We start from the raw sequence: 18651 nt of genomic DNA, 5'->3' as shown, positions 1-18651 counted from the left end.
GAAGGGGAAAGTGACCCGACTAAAAAGGTGGAGAGAGAGGAAGGAGGATAGCTAGAAGGTGATAGGTGAGGCCAGGTGGGTAGGAAAGGTAAAGGGATGGAGAGGAAGTAATCTGATAGGAAAGAAGAGTGGACACGGGATTACTGAACAGTATCCTTACTGAGATATGCTAATACCATCACTGAATAAAATCTGTACAGCTCCCAAATGAAACAAAATGGGAATTGTACTGTCCAAAAGATGTGAATAAATTAAAAAGGAGGCACTTTACATTCTTTCCTATTTAGTCTTATCTATACATTTAAAATACGCTGTCTTCTTGGGTAAAAAAAATTGAAAAAAATTTCAAAAAGCATTTTTTTGATTTATGATAACATCTGTTACCGAACAAGCAGAAATATACTTAGTTTTAAGTACTCAATACTTTAAATGTAAAATACAAACAGCTTGGTATCATCTGAATGAGATTATTTAGCACACTCAATTTTAATTCAGTTAATTTCAATTTCATAGCCTATATTTAGTACTTTATGGACAGCACAGCTATCTCTTTATTTCCTCTTCCTGTTAAGATAGTGAAACAAGGGCAAATGCGGGTCTCTCACAGAATTAATAATAGGGAATAAAGAAATACACAAAAAACTGCTAGAAATACTAGAGCATTAGCGAGGAACCAAAGGAAATCAGTACCAGTCAATAAAAAGCATTGAAAAGTAGGGGAGACAAAGCAATTAAATCTTAATTACCTACATCTCAGAGTTTTGGGAAGTGGCTAGTTTTAGTGATTGCATTAACTATCAGTTTGCAATATTCCACAGAACTTGGAGTGTTTGCTACATATTGGAGGGAAGTAAATGTGACCTCAATATTTAAGAAAGGAAGGAGAAAGAAAGTGAATCACCCCTAATGTCAAAAGTAGGGAAAAACTGAACCTATAATATAATAACATATTGGGTAATTAACTGCAGACTAAGAATAGTCAAAAAATTATGAAAACAAAATCAATGAGAACCAATGCATGTCACGTATTTATATTTAGAGTTAGTTTTGGATAAGGCCACATACAGGCATTCTGTCAAAAAGGTTAAAACACAGGAAATTGTCAAAAATGTGTTTATTTTCCAATTCTAAATCAATGCCAACAAAAGCCTAATGGGAACAAACTAAATTTTCTCAGAATGTGACTAGTAAAGTACCACGATCAATGATTGGAGCTGATTTATACGAAATTTGGCCAAGAAACCAAATATCATACATCCAAGTTTGCTGCAATACAAAACTTGAAGTGAAGAGGAGAACATAAACGGGGTTTAATGACACAAGGACAATCTAATTAAGTCAGCAAGAATATGCGGAAAAATGTGAGATAGGTACTTTAATGCAAATAACAAACACTGAGAATTAATAAAATGAACAGATTATGAAATGTTGACATTCAAACATTGAACATCCATGTAAATTCTGATGGAATGCAGGGAGTTCACAGGGATATGGATGCAAAGTGATTGGGTGAGGACAAAATATGGAAAGGTGAGGTCATCCACTTTAGTGGAAAAGTAGAAAAGCCGTGTTTTTATCAATTGTTATCGGATTGGAAAGAGCACACAAGAACCTAGGTGTCTTTGTAAATGAACTAGTGAAAGCTGATTCAATTAGAGGCAAACAGCATGTTTAATATTACAAGAGGGTTTGAAATGAAGGTAAGAGCAAATTAAATGCCTTACTGCAAATATATAGGGATTTGCTGAGAACACACTCAATACACTTGGTCTTGCCAAGAATTTGCCATAAAAATGTGCAATGACAAATCAGTTGCTAAGACAGGAGGTCAGCCATATGAGAAGAGACTTAGCCTGTACGGTCCTGTGTTCAAAAGAATTAAAAGTGATCTTACTGAAACTTATAAAATTCATACAGGCCTCAACAGATTGGACACAGGAAAGGCATTTCCCTTGTCTGAGAAATTTAGAGCTGGTGTCACCCTCAGAGTACGAGGTAGGCTGCTTACGACTGAGACAGAGAAAATACCTCTGGTTAATAGATGACAAAACTTTGTAATTCTGTACCTTGGAAGTGGTGCCTCAGTCACTGAGACAATTCTAAAGCCGGACTGGACTTCTTACCTGTTTTTTTTTAATATTAAGCGATTGGGGACAGTGCAAGAAAATGGAGCTGAGATAAAAGACAAACCATGACACTAATGAATAGCAGAGCAGACTGCTACTCGGCAAGGTGGTAAATGCTTTACAGAACATAGAATAGTACATCACACTACAGGCCTTTCAGCCCACACTGTTGTTCCAACCTTTAAACTTACTACATAATCTAATCCTTCCCTCCCACAGAGCCGTCCTTATTTCATGCAAATATAATCAATATCTTTCTCCTCAGTTTGAATTAAATGACTAGACCAGGGGTGGCCAACCTTTTGCACTCCATGCATCAATTTTTTCACTCACGTGTTCAGATGCACCATACAACTCTTGTACCCCCATTCAATTCTTGTAAAAATATGTTAACATAAAACTCGCACGTGAAAAAAAATCGCATCTGAACTTGTCCATGAAAAAATTGACGCATGGAATGGAAAAGTTTGGCCACCCCTGGACTAGACCCTTTAAGGAATAATAGACAAATACAGTTGAGTTTGCTTACCAGATGCACTCTGGCACTCTTTGGTAGCTTATTCAAGCCTTCTAACATTTCAAATTTGAATATACTAAATGCAATACTCCAGAAACTAACACCAAGTTCAAAGGAATTCATAAATATAACCTCACTGGCTACCAAACTTTTAAGTACAATCTAAGAATAAAAATGTTCCATTGGCCAAAGCTTTACCAAAATGCCCTTACCTGCAACCTTGTCACGAATGAGTTTGGCCGACTCCACGTCACCAATGCTACCGAAAAGACTCCGTAGCTCATCCTGTGTCATGTTCTGTGGCAGGTAGTTGACAATTAAGTTAGTTCTTGCATTGTCATCCCCATGATCTTTGCAATCTTCAGCCATGAGATCAAGCCCTGCTTTGCAACCGTTACTATAGCAGGAGTGGCCGTTTGACATTTCATAAAAAACTTACCTGTGAAAATAAAACATATACATACATGACCAGTCTATGAAAGAGGCAAGTCAGACAAATGACATACGAAATGTAATACAGAAGCGTGACATGGAACAAAAAGGTTAGCGAAAGACATCATGAATAAAACAGGTGCTATAAGGATTTGCAGAAACATCTCTGTGAAGGAGCGTACAAATTCTTGAAAGTGCAGGGATACGCTGAGTATGTAGTTAGCAAAGAATCCAGGATTCATAAATAGAGACAAAATTATACTGAACCCGTACAAAACAGTTGTCACAACAGGAGTAATGCATTCAATCCCAGTGACAGATTTGATATACAAGATCATAACTCATTTAGATGAAATATAAAGAAAACTGTCCCATAAGCAGATGGTTCAAGAGCAATGGAGATAGATTAAAATTCTGAGCATGAGGCATAAAGGAATATGACCAACAAGCTATTTTTGTTATGATCTAGAATTTATTGCCAGTAGGTACAATAGAAACTAAAGGTAACCAGATAAAACTTGGAGGACACTGAATGAAGTGGGGGAAATTAAACGGATGGGATCACTCTCAATTCTCAATGCACGATGTGAATGTTCTGTTTATCCTAAAAATAAAGTGAATGTCAATTGCACTGTTGTTTTAAAAAATACAGTAATAAATAAATAGCAATAGAATATTAACAGCATTAGCAAATTCAGCTTGAAAACTCTTCTAAATTGGAAAAAATCTACTGAATGCACCTGACTGGACTTACACATACTCATACATGGAAACACCGCAACAATTTTATTTTACTCAACTGTATTTCAGTTTCCAATCACAACAGTTACATACAGTGATCCATGCAATCTTGTTTTTAAAATCAATGAGGGCGTCAATCCTTTGATATTGGAAGTATACAGGGAAATTGTGATTGTTGTACATGAGGGAAAGTTAATTCTGAATACTAGATCAAATTAAACCACAACTACAGAACTGAGATAAGATGCAGAATAAGTTTTGAATTGTTGACAAGTTCCTGACATAAAACTAAAAATTATGCAATTATCAAAGCAGCAGCAAAATGGTCAGTAGTTTCCAGAAAAGAATGAACTAGATGGAGCTTCCATATCCATTTTACTGATTTTTATTGCGGACCGGTCTGTTGGGAAGGTTTAAACTAATCTGGCAGGGGTAGGGAACCAGAGTGATAGGGCAGAAAATAGGGCAGTTGATACACAAATAAATGCAGTGTGTAATGAGACTGTGAGAAAAGATAGGCAGATGACATAGCAAAATTGCAGTCACTAGGACATGTTAGTGTGTGTCTTTAAATGAAGTAAGTTTGAAAAAGTTATAGCAAAAATTAATTGGAAGCTGGAGATTTGGGAAGCTTTTGAAACCCAACAAAAGGCAACTTACAAAGCAATAAAGAGAGAAAAGATCAAATATGAAAGTAAGCTCGCCAATAATATAAAAGAGGATATATAAAAAGAAATGAGACAACAAAAGTGGCTATCAGACCATTGGAAAATGACCTAGGGGAAAAAGCAATGGAAGGGATAAAAGAAATGGTGGACAAACTAATATTTTGTGGCAGTCTTCACTGCGGTAGATACCAGCAGTATGTCAGAAATTCAAGTGTCAGGAGGCAGAAGTCAGTGTAGCTATTATTATTAAGGAGAAGGTGCTTGGGAAGCTGGAAGGTCTGAAGGTATATAAATAAACTGGACTAGCCTTGCACCCCAGTATTGTGAAAGTAGTAGCTGAAAGGATTGTAGAGGCATTAGTAGTAATGATATTTCCAAGAATCACTACATTCTGGAATGGTTCCAGAAGAACAGAAAATTACAAATGCCCCTCCACTCTTTAAGGGAGGGAGGCAGAAAATAGGAAATTATAGGCCCATTCGCCTGACTTCAGTGGTGGAAAAGATGTTGGGAGTCCATCAAGGACGAGGTTTTGAGGTCATGAGGCACATGATGAAATAGACTGAAGTCAATATTGTTTCCTTAAGGGGAAATTTTGCCTGAGAAACCAGTAAAAAAAATTCTTTGAGGAAACAGCAGGCAGGAGAGATAAAGAAGTTGGTGGATGTTGTTTACTTAGATTTTTAGAAGGCCTTTGACAAAGTACTGCACATGGCTGCTAACCAAGGGCCCGTGGTATTATAGGAACGATACTAGCATGGATATATTGGCTAACCGGCAAGAGGCAGAGTGGGAATAAAGTGAGCCTTTTGTGGTTGCTGCCAGTGAATTGTGGTATTCTGCACGGGTCAGTAATGGAATCACTTCTTTTCACATTACAATTGCAAGAGAAAGCTTGTGAATCCTTTCCAATTACCTGTTTTTCTACATTAATTACTCCTAAAATATGGTCTGATCTTCATCTAAGTCACAATAATAGATAAATACAATCTACCTAAACTAATAACACATAATTGCACTTTTCATGTCTTTATTGAACACGTTGTTTTATCATTCACAGCCCATTCTGAAAAAAGTTTGTGAATCCTTGAATTTAGTAACTGGTAGAATCTGCTTCAGCAGCAATAACCTCCACCAGACATCTCCTGTAGCTGCTGATCAGACTTTCATAACAGCAAGGAGGAATTTTAGACCATTCCTCTATACAAAACTCTTTCAGTTCATCAATATTTCTAGGACACCTCGCATGAACAGCCATCTTCAGGTCATGCCACAGCTGCTCAATAAGGTTAAGTTCTAACTTGACCATACCAAAACATAAATTTTCTTCTTTTTAAACCATTCTGTTGTTGATTCTCTTTTGTTTTGGATCATTGTCTTGTTTATCATCACACAACTTCTATTAAGCTTCAGGTGATGGACTGCTACCCTGATATTCTCCTGTAAAATATCTCGATACAATTCTGAATTAAGAGCACCCTCACCGAATGAAAGTTGTCCAGGCCCTGAGGTAGCAAAGCAGCCCCAAATCACAATGCTCCTTCAACCATGCTTCACAGTTGGGATGAGGTTTTGGTGTTGGTGTGCAATGCCCTTGTCCCTCCAAACATAGTGGTGAGCATTTCTGCCTAAAAGTTTTAACATTGGTCTCATCTGTCCACACATTGTCCCAGAAGTATTGTGGAACATCCAGGTGGTCTTTTGCAAACCTGAGACATGCAACAATGTTTTTTTCTGGAGAGCAGTAGTTTCCTCAGTGACATGCTTTCACAAATACTATGCTTCTTTGGTGTTTTTCTTATAGCAGACACATGACCAGAGACTTCAGCAAGTTGTAAAGATTTCTGCAGGTCTTTTGCTGTTACTCGGGTTCTTCAGTATTGCACGCAGTGCTGTTGGTGCGATCTTTGCACTCCTAGGGAGAGGAGCAACAGTACTATATCCCTTCCATTTGTAAGTAATTTCTCTTACTCTGGACTGATGAATACAGGTCTTTAGAAATGCTTTTGTAGACTTTTTCAGCTCATGCATCTCTACAATTCTTCTAAGGTCCTCTGAAAGTTTTTTTGATCGAAGTATGGTGCACATAAGCAGTTCTTTCTTCAGAAGCAACACACACAAAACTCAGCAGGCCAGGCAGAATCTATGTAAAAAGAGTACAGTCTACGTTTCAGGCCGAAACCCTTCAACAGGATTGGAGGAAAAAAAGATGAGAAGTCAGAGTAAGAAGATGAGGGGACCGGATGAAGAAACACACTGTGATAGATGTGATAGCGGGGAGGGGTGAAGTAAAGAGCTGGGAAGTTGATTGGTGAAAGAGATGCAGGGCTGGAGAAGAGGGAATCCGATAGGAGATCAGAAGGCCATGAAAAAAATAAAATGGGGAGGAACACCAGAAGGAGGTGATGGGCATGGAAGGAGATATAGTGAGAGAGAGAGAAATTGGAGTAGAGAATAGTGAGGTGGGGAGGAGGCTATAACCGCAAGTTTGAGAAGTTGATGTTCATGCCAGCAGTTGGAGGCTGCCCTGATGGAATATAAAATACAAGGTGCTGCTTCATCAAGATATTAGGGGAGACCAGGGACTAATATGCTGAAATGGAAATGGGAAATGGAATTAAAATGGGTGGCTACTGGGAGATTCCATTTCCTCTGGCAGAAGGAGTGTAGGTGCTCAGCGAAGCAGTCTCCCGATCTACATCGGGTCTCACCGATTAACAGGAGGCTCCATCGGGTATACCAGCCACAGTAGATGACCTCAGCAACTTACAGGTGAAGCCTCACCTGGAAGGACTATTTGGGGCCCTAATGGTGGTGAGGGAGGTGTAGCACTCAATCCACTCACAAGGGTAAGGATCAGGAGGGAGGGATGAACGGACAAGGGAGACACATAGGGAGCGATCACTGTGGAAAACAAAGTGGGGGGTAGGGAAAGATGTGCTTGGTGGTGGGATCCCATTGGAGATGGTAGAAATTATGGATAACTATGTGCTGGACATGGAGGCTGGTGGAGTGGTAGGTGAGGACAAGAGGAACCCTATCCCTGATGGGGTGGCGGAGGACGGGGTGAGGGCAGACGTGAATGAAATGGAAGAGATGCAGTTGAGGGCAGCATTGATGGTGGGGGAAAGGAAGCCCCTTTCTTTGAAGAAGGACACCTCCGTAGTTCTGGAATGAAAAGCCTCATCCTGAGAGCAGATGCAGCATAGACAGAGGAAATGAGATACAGGGATGGCATTTTTACAAGTAACAGGATGGGAAGGGGTATAGTCCAGAGAGCCGTAAGAGTCAGTGGGTTTATAGAAACATAAGAAATCAAGAACGGGGAAGGAGGTGTTGGAAATGGACCAAGTTCAAGAGCAGGGTGCAAGTGGAGACAACATTGATGAAGTTGATGAGCTCTGCATGGGTGCAGGGAACACTTCCTATTCCCATTCTGACAGGTTAGTCCATAGCCTCTTCAAATGTCACAATGAAGCCAAGCTCAGGTTGGAGGAGCAACACCTTATTCCTTCTGGGTAGCCTCTAACATGATGGCATGAACATTGATTTCTCCAACTTCTGGTAATGCACCCCACCCACTTTTACCATTCCCCATTCCTCTCTCTCACCTTGTCTCCTTACATGCCCATCACCTCCCTCAGGTGCTCCTCCCTTTTCTTTCTTCCATGGCCTTCTGTCCTCTCAGATTTCCCCTTCTCCAGCCCTCTATCTCATTAACCAATCAACTCCTCAGCTCTTTACTTCACCCCTTCTCCCCTCCCAGTTTCACCTATCACCTTGTTTCTTCTTCCCCTCCCCGCACCTTCTTACTCTGACTCATTTTTTTCCTCCAGTCCCGATGAAGGGCCTCAGCCCAAAAAGTCAACTTATTCCACAGATGCCTCTTGGCTTGCTGATTTCCTCCAGCATTTTGTGTGCATTGCTTAGATTTCCAGTATCTGTAGATTTTCTCATTTCTTTTTTGAGAAGAGCGGGCTCTGTGAGTAACTCAACTTTTTTTAAAATAAGGCTGGGCACCTCTACAACCCACACCTCCAATCTCATCTCACTGATTGGAACACCTAACTCCAAATAGCTTTTGTAGAAGGCATTACCCCAGTGGTTCATATACTTTTTTGAACTAGACTGTGGTTGTTTAAAAGGTGTACTCAGTATTGATGAGTAGTATGGCTGTGTGTTATTAGTTTAGGCAGATTGTGTTTGCTTATTATTGTGACTTAGATGAAGATCAGACCACACTTTATGAGTAAGCAATGCAGAAACCAGGTAATTGCAAAGGGTTCACACACTTTTTCTTGCCATTGTATTTGTCAATGATTTGGATCACGGAATTATGGCTTTTTGGCCAAGTTTGTGGATGATACAAAGATATGTGGAGGGGAAGGTGGTGTTGAGAAAGTTTGCAGAAGGACTCCTAGGAGTATGGACAAAGTACAAGACAGAGTAGTGTCGGAAGTGTATGGCCATGCACTTTTTGAGAAGGAATAAAGGCACAGACTATTTTCTACACATGGAGCAAATTCTGAAAAGAGATGCAAAGGGACTTGGAAATCCTGTGCAGGATTCCCTAAAGGTTGCAAATTGAGTTGGTGGCAAAGATGGTAAATGCAATGTTACTATTCATTTTGCGGAAACTAGAATACAAAAGCAAGGATGTAATGTCTTTATCATACATTGGTCAGACCTCACTTGGAGTACTGTCTTGGGTCCCTTATCTAAGAAAGGACGTGCTAGCATTGGAGAGGGTCCAGAGGAGCTTTACGAGAATGATCCCTAGAATAAAAAGATTTTTGTGTTTGATGGTTCTGGCCTGTACTTGCTGGACTTTAGAAGGAAGTGGGGGGGGGGGTCTCATTGAATATTGAAAAGCCTAGATGAAGTGGACATGGAGAGGTTGTTTCCAATCATGGGGAAGAGTCTAAGACCAGAGGGCACAGCGTCAGAATAGAAGGACATCCCTTTAGAACAGAGTTGAGGAAGAATTTCTTTAGCCGGAGGGTGGTGAATCTGTGGAATTCATAGCCACAGACAGGGCTGTGGAGGACAAGTCAGTGGGTTTACTTAAAGCAAAGGTCAATAGGTTTTTGATTAGCAAGGTTGTCAAAAATTACGGGAGAAGGCAGGAGAATAGATCTCCATAAATTCCACCATCTCCAAAGGGACCCTACCACATCTTTACCTGCCCCCCTCACCACCTCCGTTTTCCACAGGGTTTGCTCCCTCTGTGATCCCCTTGTCCATTCATCCCTCCCCACTAATCTCCCTCCTGGCACACATCCCTGCAGGCAAAGTGCTACACCAGCCCGTTCATGTCCTCTCTCACCTCCATTCAGGGCCCCAAACATTCCTTCCAGGTGAGGCAACCTTTCACCTGCGAAACTGCTGGGGTCATCTGTTGTGTTCGGTGCTCCCGAAGTGGCCTCCTTTACATTGGTGAGACCTGACGTAAATTGGGGAACTGCTTCATCAAGTGCCTCTGCTCCATCTGCCAAAAGCAGAGCTTCCCAGTGGCCAAATATTTTAATCCCATTCCCGTTCTGACTTATCTGTTCATGGCCTCTTCTTGTGCCACAATGAGGCTACCCTCAGGATAAACAAGCAACACCTTTATATTCCATCTGGGTAACTTCTAACCTGATGGCATTAATAGCGATTTCTCCTGGTTTTATATATATATATATATAAAATTTGCTCCTCCTATCCTCTTCTATTCCCCACTCTGGCTTCATAACTCTTCCCACCTGGCTATCACCTCCTTTTGGGGACCCTTCCTCCTCTCAAATTCCTTCTTCTTCAGTCCTTTATCTTTCCTACCCACCTGGCTTCACATTACATCTTCCAGCTATCCTCCTTCTCCTCTCCTCACCTTTGTGTTCTGTCATCTTCCCCCTTCCTTTCCAGTCCTGAAGAAGGGTGTCAGCCTGAAACATCCACTGTTTATTCACTTCCACTGATGCTGCCTAATCTGTGAAGTTCCTCCTGCACCTTGTGTGTTGCTGAGGAGAATAGAGTTGAAAAGGATAATAAATCGGCCATGGTGGAGTGGTGGAGCAGACTTGATGGGCTGAATGGCCAAATTCGTATCTATCTTATGATCTGAAGACATACATTTTGTCACTACTAAATATCAGCTAAAGGACATGTGAAACAACTATGAATAGTCAATATATTTTTTACAAACCAGCTTTCTTAAGCAATACTTTAGAAGAACATCGTTTTTAAAATGAATTGTACTGATCAAAAGTTAAATCAGTTTTGATGGATATGAGGATAATCATAGAGAAACAAAGTCTTGCATAAGGTGTCATGCTGGTGAATTCAACAGTTTTTGAACACACATAAAATTCAAGCTTAATGTTACTGTTTAATGTTGACACATCTGTTGTTTCTATCTTTGTATTTAGTCTACTGCAACAAAATGTTATACCATATTTCTTCTAAGATTAAAAACTACTTGCGCCAAGCATGTTAAGGAGCACATTTCAAGTGATCAGTACCACTAAAATGCTTCTTTGGAAGTTCCTTTTCACATGACAAGCATAGTGGCAGCAAGCAGGCAAAAATGATTTTATGATCAAAATCTGACAGGACCAGCAAGCTTCATTTTATAGACCTACTGTAGCAATTTTAACTGTTTCCATTATCTCAGTATCTAGATCCAAGAGGGAGCAAAACGATTATATTTTCCCTGATGTAGGAGAGCTTTTCATAACCCACTGTTTAATGATTAACTTTGATTTACAAAGAGTATGCTGCTTGGATCAGTGCTCAGCATTTAGTTAAATTCTTAAATTAGACATCAGAAACGAAATATCTGTACTTCAAATAATTCCGCATCCAGGCAATTCCATTAATGGAAAATGAAGGCATATGCCCAGATTTAACTGGCATACATTCCAATGAAAAAATTCTCCTAGGTGAGTGATAAAATCTTTCCAAATACCAATCCTAAATGCTTTCTTATATTCAAATAATCATTAAGTGCAAATTTTATTAACAGCACTGTAGCTTTCCCTGAAATACAGGATGTCCAAAATGTTCCTCTGGTTCAGTTAATTTAAATCCTATAGTCAGCAGTTGTACACACAACCCCAAACACTCAAAAATATACAATCTTCAAAATGTCATGTTTCTAAGCCTTGGCTTAAATCTAATGGTTTAGACTAGTACAATCACTGAGGTACTTTCCAGCATCCAGTGTTCATCTACTGTTTAAATGAACGAGAGCTTCACTCGCACCTGGCCAACATTTCAAACTCAACCACTTCCAAAAATGTTCAAGAAACTAATCACTTATCACATGAAACTCTCATCATTTATCACATTTGATCTGCCATGCCTCCACTCTACTGCACTTTCCCTCAATTTGCTTTAATCCTCATAAATCTACTGATTTTGAATGCATTTTAATGACATCATCCACAGGCATCTGGGGCAAAGAACAAAGATTAACAGTCCTGAATAAAGAAATCCCCCATGATCTCCATTCTCCATGACTATGCCTACAGCAGAAAGGCATAATTCTGGAGAAGGAAGAAACTGCCAATTAGGATTTAACTGATCTTATGCACTAAGTGGAGAATTGCAGAAAATTAAAAACAAAAAGAAAATGCACAGTATATGTTCTATCTATCTTTACTTGGAAAACGTGTGCGTATATACTAATCATGCAAAACCTCTGCATGTTGTGCCTTACAGGAGAAAAGAATGGGACATCACCAATTACAAGAAAATATTAAAAGGGTTTAAGTGACAAGCTGATGAAAGGGTAGGAGAACATAATCATTCACTGGGAAATGTAGATTTTTTTTTCCACAGGACCTTGAACAGCTTAGAATTCCCCACAAATAATTAGTAAGAATTACAATATAATTTTCAATTAGCCTTTAAAAACATATTTTGGATGTATTACGTTATTTTTTTTCTTAAATCCAGGTGCACTTCTTTTGCTCTCTGCGTTAATTTAAAGCCTTTGTATTATAAAATGCTGATAGTCGGTTATTAAAACAGCTGACCCGGGTGTGAGCGCATTGTTCTGCCGGGTGCTGTGCCCATTCCGCCATTTACGTTTCCTGCTTACTGAAAACAAGTGGTTGAGATGAGGCAGCCAAAGCCGAACATCCCGCAGCCGGAGACCTCCACACCTTTCCTCCCACACCAGCATTTGATGGAGGGCCTATTCCCACCGAGTATATCCTCCGCCTAGATTTAAGATCTGTTGAACAGTTTCCCTTAGACTACTCATACATCCTGGGCTCTACTGTTGCTTCTCACGCTCAAATCTCGGTCTTTGCTCTACTACCGCCCTTCTGAACTGGCTTCTACTGTAGCGCTCTTTCATTATTAGGGTTCTCTAGCTCAATCCAAGCAGAGGCCTAGTTGATGCCAGCGAAGGCCCGATGCCGCATGGCCGCGGCCTGGCTCACAGCTCTTGCCGGTTTTATTTTCTCTCAAGACAAAAGGCACACTTACTCTCTATGAGCCCCGTAACCGTACGGGGTGAGGGTGTCGGACCGTTCTAACGTCTCTCCGGGACACGAGCTGACGAAGAGGGTGATGAAAAAAAATCCCCAGCAGGAAAGAGCTGCGGGAAAAAAAAATCCGTTAAAATCAAACAAAGTCAACCCCGCGCTCAGCCGCCTACGCGCGCACCGCCGGCGATTCTGAGACCGCCCCGTGCCGTGCAATTGGACCAACCGAACATCCATCTCACAACCGTCCCTGGTATGGACGCGAATAATTGGACACTCCTAACGTCAATCATCCTCCGCCATGATAGAGGCGATGTAGGATCGTACGCCATCGCTGATGGTGTGTGGTGTCTCTGTGTGGGAATATGGGGAGGGGCGAGCCGACGGGATGAGGAATGAGCTTGTGATCAAGTTTCCTAGAATGAGATTCGAGGTCTTGGGATCTACTTGCAGATAATTGTGAGCTTTATGTTGAGGACTGATTGAAAAAAATTAATTTTATAATTATGTAAAGCTGGCCATGACGTATGGGCGACTGAAAGTCTCACAGAGATAAAACCTTTTCTCAAGCGGTGTAATAACCACTTTCAGTAAAACATTATATCTCAGCTCAGGAATCAGGAAAAAGTCCATTGCCTTAAAAAAAACTGTGCCTTGGGATCGTTTATGCTCTCCGGGGAGATGTGTCTGTTTGTCACCTTGTGTTACCGGCTGCACCTCCAATGGGCAATCCAAACTGGATTTTTGAGTGCCGAATATATCCGGTTTATTTGTTTGTTATGTTCTCAACGAGCTCTCTTTTAAAAATTGATGTACCAGTTAAAAACCATAAGGTTTTTTTAAAAACTGTCTCCCTTGTATGTTTTTTATGAATGTGTGGTATTCCTGATGTACTGTTGGACATCAGTTCTTATTTTTTAAGATAGCCAGCTGTGCAGATTTCGAGTTGAAATTGGGTGTCTCGGTAATAATACCCAACCCTTAAGTCAATTGCATCTAATTGAACAGAAGGTTATTAAGTTATTTCAAAAACTGCAACATAACTGAATTATACAGGTAGGGCATTATTATTAACATTCTGCCAGAAATTACTTGTAGTTGTGTACAGTTTTTAATAAGGTTCCCTGCTCGTTGTTTTGATTATACCCTTGGTCAATTGGGACGGTAAAAATTTTCCACCAGTTAATTCTCCTTGTATTTTATTACATATTTATAATGCAATTTGCTTTTATAAGTTTGTAATAAATTCACCTTTAGAGATCAAGGACAAAATCTGTCAACTTCTGTATTGAAAAGAATTCAGACTCTTTCTTGATAACTCTTCAAAAAAGAGAATCCTCTGAGAAGAAATGCCTCATCTTTTAAAGATTGTAAATTGCTAAGTTAGTTTATTGTCACATGTACTAAGATATCGTGAACAAGTACCTATTGAATGCCATTCATACAGATCATTTAATCGCATCAGTACACTGAGATAGTACAAGGGGAATAAACAATTTTAAAAATATGGAATATATTACAGTTACAGCAAGAGTGCAATGCAGGCATACAATAAGGTGCAGGGCCATGATGCAATAGGTTGTGAGGTTAAGAGTTGATCTTATCATATAAGGGACCCTCCAATATTCTTAGAAATAACAGGACAGAAGCTGTCCTTGGGCCTTGTAGTACTGTATGTCCTTTCAGTGTTTTGTTCTTCTGCTTGATGGGAGGGGTGAGAAGAGAGAATATCAGGGCTGGGTGATTTGTTTGGTTATGTTGCCTGCTTTCCTGAGGCAGCAAGAAGTGTAGACAGAACCCATGGGTTGGGGTGGTTTTGAAGGGGTTGGGAAAGCTAGTTTTCGTGACTTGCTGAGCTGTGTCTACAACTCAGCAGTTTCTCCATTTCTTGGGCAGAGCAGTTGCCATACCAAGTCATGATGCATCTGTAAATGTTGACGAGGATCAGTTACGGCATGCTGAATTTCTTTAGCCTCATGAGGGAGTAAAGGTGCTGGTATACTTTCTCGGCTCTGGCTTCTACATGATTTGACCAGGACAGGCTGTTGATGATGTTCATTCTCAGGAACTTGAAGCTCTCAGTCCTCTTGATTTCAGCATTACTGATGTACATTACCCTGCCTTTGTCCCCTTCCAGAAGTCAATGACATTGAAAGAAAGGTTTTTATGATGATACCTTGCCATTAGACTCTCTAACTCAGTAAGACCCAAGGAACTGACTGTGAACTTCAGGAATGGGAAGTTGGGAGAACACACTCCAGTCCTCATTAAGGGGTCAGAAGTGGAAAGGGTGAGCAGCTTCAAGTTCCTGGATATCAGCATCTCCAAAGATGCAATATATTGATGCATATACAAAAAACACCTGCCAGTGGCTGAATTTCATTTGGAGTTTGAGGAGATTTGGTATGTCACCAAAGACAAGCAAATCTTTACAGATGTACTGATGCATTCTGACTGCTTACAACAGGTGGAGGTGCCAATGCACTGGATCAGAAAAACCTGTAAACTCAGCTAGTCCATCATAAGCACTGGCCTCCCTACCCTCAAGAACATATTCAAAAGGGGATTTATCGAGAAGGTAGCATCCATCTTCAAGGACCCTCATCATCTAGAAGATGCCCTCTTTTCATCATGACCATCACAGAGGAAGTACATCAGCCTGAAGATTTACAGTCAACTTTTTAGACAGCTTCGTCCCCTCTGCTATCAGATTTCTGAATGGTCAATGAACATTACCTCACTATTTTGCTTTCTTTTTGCACTACTTATTTTTGTATTTATTATTTTAACTTAAGAGTACTTTTAAGTATTGTACTGTACTGTTCCTGTCAAACAACAGAATTCATGACGTGTCCATGATAATAAGCCTGATTTTTTTTCTGACATTTTATAGCTTGAAGATTAACTTATCACTGCATACAGAATATTGCAGATGTTACTAAATATTTCTTCTGTACTTCAATGAAAACCAAAATAAAACTGCAAATGCTGGAAATTTGAAACGAAACTAAATGCTGACAGAAAATCTCAGCAAATCAGGCAACATATTTGGCATGAGAAGCAGACAAAACAGACATCTGTCGGAATTTGTAGTTTAGTTTTGATATTAGAAATGTGTCGAAAGCAAGATTGTTATCATTCATAACAGAATGGCTAATGGCTTAACAGTTCACACAGCTGTGATGTCCCATATGACAGTTACCAATATTTATGAAGAACGTCCTCCCCTGACAAGCCAATTGGACATGAAATTATTAAGCATCTTTAGTTAATAGCATAGTTTAGATGCTATCATTAAAAAATAACTTGCAGCAATAATTGACAAACTCAAGGAATACTCAATTTTAAGTGCATCTGCCTGCTCTGGAGTCATTTCTGGATATGCAACCAATAGATTATGGATTTTTATCTTTAGCAAACATGATGAGGATAGCATACCAGATATTACAAATAAACAATGTTGAATCAGGCACAGAGATTCACTAAAATTAGTGTCTACAAAAGTAACAGTAAAGAATGATTTATACAGGTATCATTAGGGGACTTGGCAGCACTGGTAAAACCATTTATTATCCATCCATAATTTCCCTTCAAAAAAATTGTGGTGAGACATTTCCAAGAATTACTGTATTCTTTTTGGCTGCTGAGTAGAATTCTGAGATTCAGTTGCAGGAACAATTCAATATTTCCAAGTTAGAATGGTGTGGAACTTGGAAGGGACCCAAGAAGAGGTAATGATTCCATATACTTGTTGTGAATTGGAGGAGGAGAGAGGTGGCACAACTTAAGGATATGTTGCACATGGTGTACACTGCAGCCATATTGAACTGGTAGTGGAGGAAATGAATCCTTAAAATGACAAATAATAAAGGAAGGGGAGCTGGCAATATTGTTTAAACAATCATATCTGTAAGAAGCGTTAGTATATTGGAAAGTTCATCAGAAGAAAGTTTAATATAAGAGAAAGTGTTCAATCAGACATTTGAAATTGTATCTCTCATCTACCATAGTCCACCAAACAGTTTGAAAAGCAAACTATCGCACCGGCACAGGTGGACTGAGGAACGGGTTCGGCAATCACGATAATGAGAATGGACATTCCAGCTAATTGCTGTTTCATTATGGTGGTATTTGACTCCCTTCTTTCTGTTCTAGTCTTGTCAAGGTTTGATCAAAAGCACAGCAACATTTATGCTCCCTGCTTACCCTCATCCTTGTCCAGGAAAGAGGACTACTGCTTCAACTGATGTTGTAAAGGAGCAGTATTTATTTAGTATTTAGTTAATACTTCCAGCCACAGTATTGGCATTTAACTTTCAGTTTGAGTAGTTTTAGTTAATGGCCCTGTGACCTAGCATGTATTGTTTTTCTTTTCCTTTAAATTCTACAATAGCTTTCATTAGTCAGTGAATTGTTGTCCCTGTTCGTGTCTCTCTCTCTCTCTCTCCACACCTGGGCCATATCTGAATAATTTTTGCCAGCAAGTCTCAACCATGAAAATAGACTCAGCAAAGAGGGAACAGCTGATCATGGCCCTGAGATTCATTGACTAGGTAGGTGAGAAGTTACATCCCATCTCCACTGCGAGCATATGGAATTTAACTGCATAGTCCCTCATTATTGCTTTCCAGTGCAGACTGAATACAGGGGTCCAGCACACGATCTCTGTCCGCAATGAGCAGGACAGTTTGGATGACCTGATTAATCTGGCTATTTGAGTTGACAGCTGGATAGCTGAGTGGTGCAGGGAAAGAGTGTCTTCAGCCTCCTACTCTTTGCATCTCTGTCTGTCTTCACCCTCACCCTCATTACCCCGTACCTAGACCACGGAGGAGCTTATGCAAGTAGGCACATGCGCCTATCTCAGGAGGAGCGAGATTAGCACACGATCCAGGACATTTCAGGGCATCATGTTCCAAGCATCCAGTAAAAAAAGGACCAACAGGGGCAGGGGTCCTGATGGGTCGGTTCTCCCTGCAGTCGGCTTCCCCTAATTGTGCAATGCTCCCACCTTCCTTGTCATGGGGGTCTTGGACCCATGAACTTCAGGCACTTATCGACTCCAGGGCAGTTGGGAATCGCATACATACCTCTCTGGCTCAAAGGTAGGGAGTTCTGACTCAGAAATTGAGAGAAAAGTTCGATGTCATGGCCCTGGATGGTTAATCTTTGGGCAACGGTCCAATCCACCTTTCCACCAAACCCCTCCAACTTGTGCTGGTAGGCAACCATTGGGATAACTCTCCCTCTGTCTGGTTAATCCACTTGAACTTCTACTGGTGTTTGGTCTCCTCGGTTACCCTGACATAACCCACAGTTTGATTGGTCCCTTAATGCACTCCAAGAGTGGGGAATAGCAGGCCTGCCTACCTGTCTTGGTGCTGCTCAAGCTCCAGTCTGTGAATCCCCTCCTGTGACAACTACTGATGTGGACCTGTCCAGCATTCTGGCTGAATATGCCGATCTTCTTAAGGTCTTCAGTAAAGAAGGCCACCACCCTGCCTCCACACTGGCTATACAACTGCACCATTGACCTCTTAACTGGTACTAGTCTTCCCTGGTTCCAGCTCTCTTCTCTCACTCATCCAGAAGCAATAACCATGGAAAAGTATATCAAGGAGGTATTGGCCCTGGAGTTTATCCATCCATCAACCTCAGTAGCAGAGGCAGACTTCTTTTTTCTGAGCAAGAAG

At 40.5% G+C, this 18651-nt stretch overlaps 1 protein-coding gene across 1 annotated transcript in view; it reads right to left on the bottom strand.

Moving 5' to 3' along the window:
* Positions 1-13141, bottom strand: part of LOC134337428 (ELAV-like protein 1) — a 57858-nt gene extending 44717 nt beyond the window's left edge. Inside the window, exons 1-2 of the mRNA XM_063032420.1 lie at positions 12960-13141; positions 2856-3082 (exon numbers count right to left, since the gene is read on the bottom strand). Of these exons, the coding sequence (XP_062888490.1) occupies positions 2856-3066 (211 nt within the window). The 5' untranslated portion in view covers positions 3067-3082; positions 12960-13141. The remainder of the gene's footprint in view (positions 1-2855; positions 3083-12959) is intronic.
* Between the last annotated feature and the right edge of the window lie 5510 nt (positions 13142-18651).

Source organism: Mobula hypostoma, chromosome 24, assembly GCF_963921235.1.
Source record: "Mobula hypostoma chromosome 24, sMobHyp1.1, whole genome shotgun sequence".
Lineage (NCBI taxonomy): Eukaryota > Metazoa > Chordata > Chondrichthyes > Myliobatiformes > Myliobatidae > Mobula > Mobula hypostoma.
Note: the sequence above shows the minus strand (reverse complement) of the source record. Positions and strands in the feature narration are given on the sequence as shown.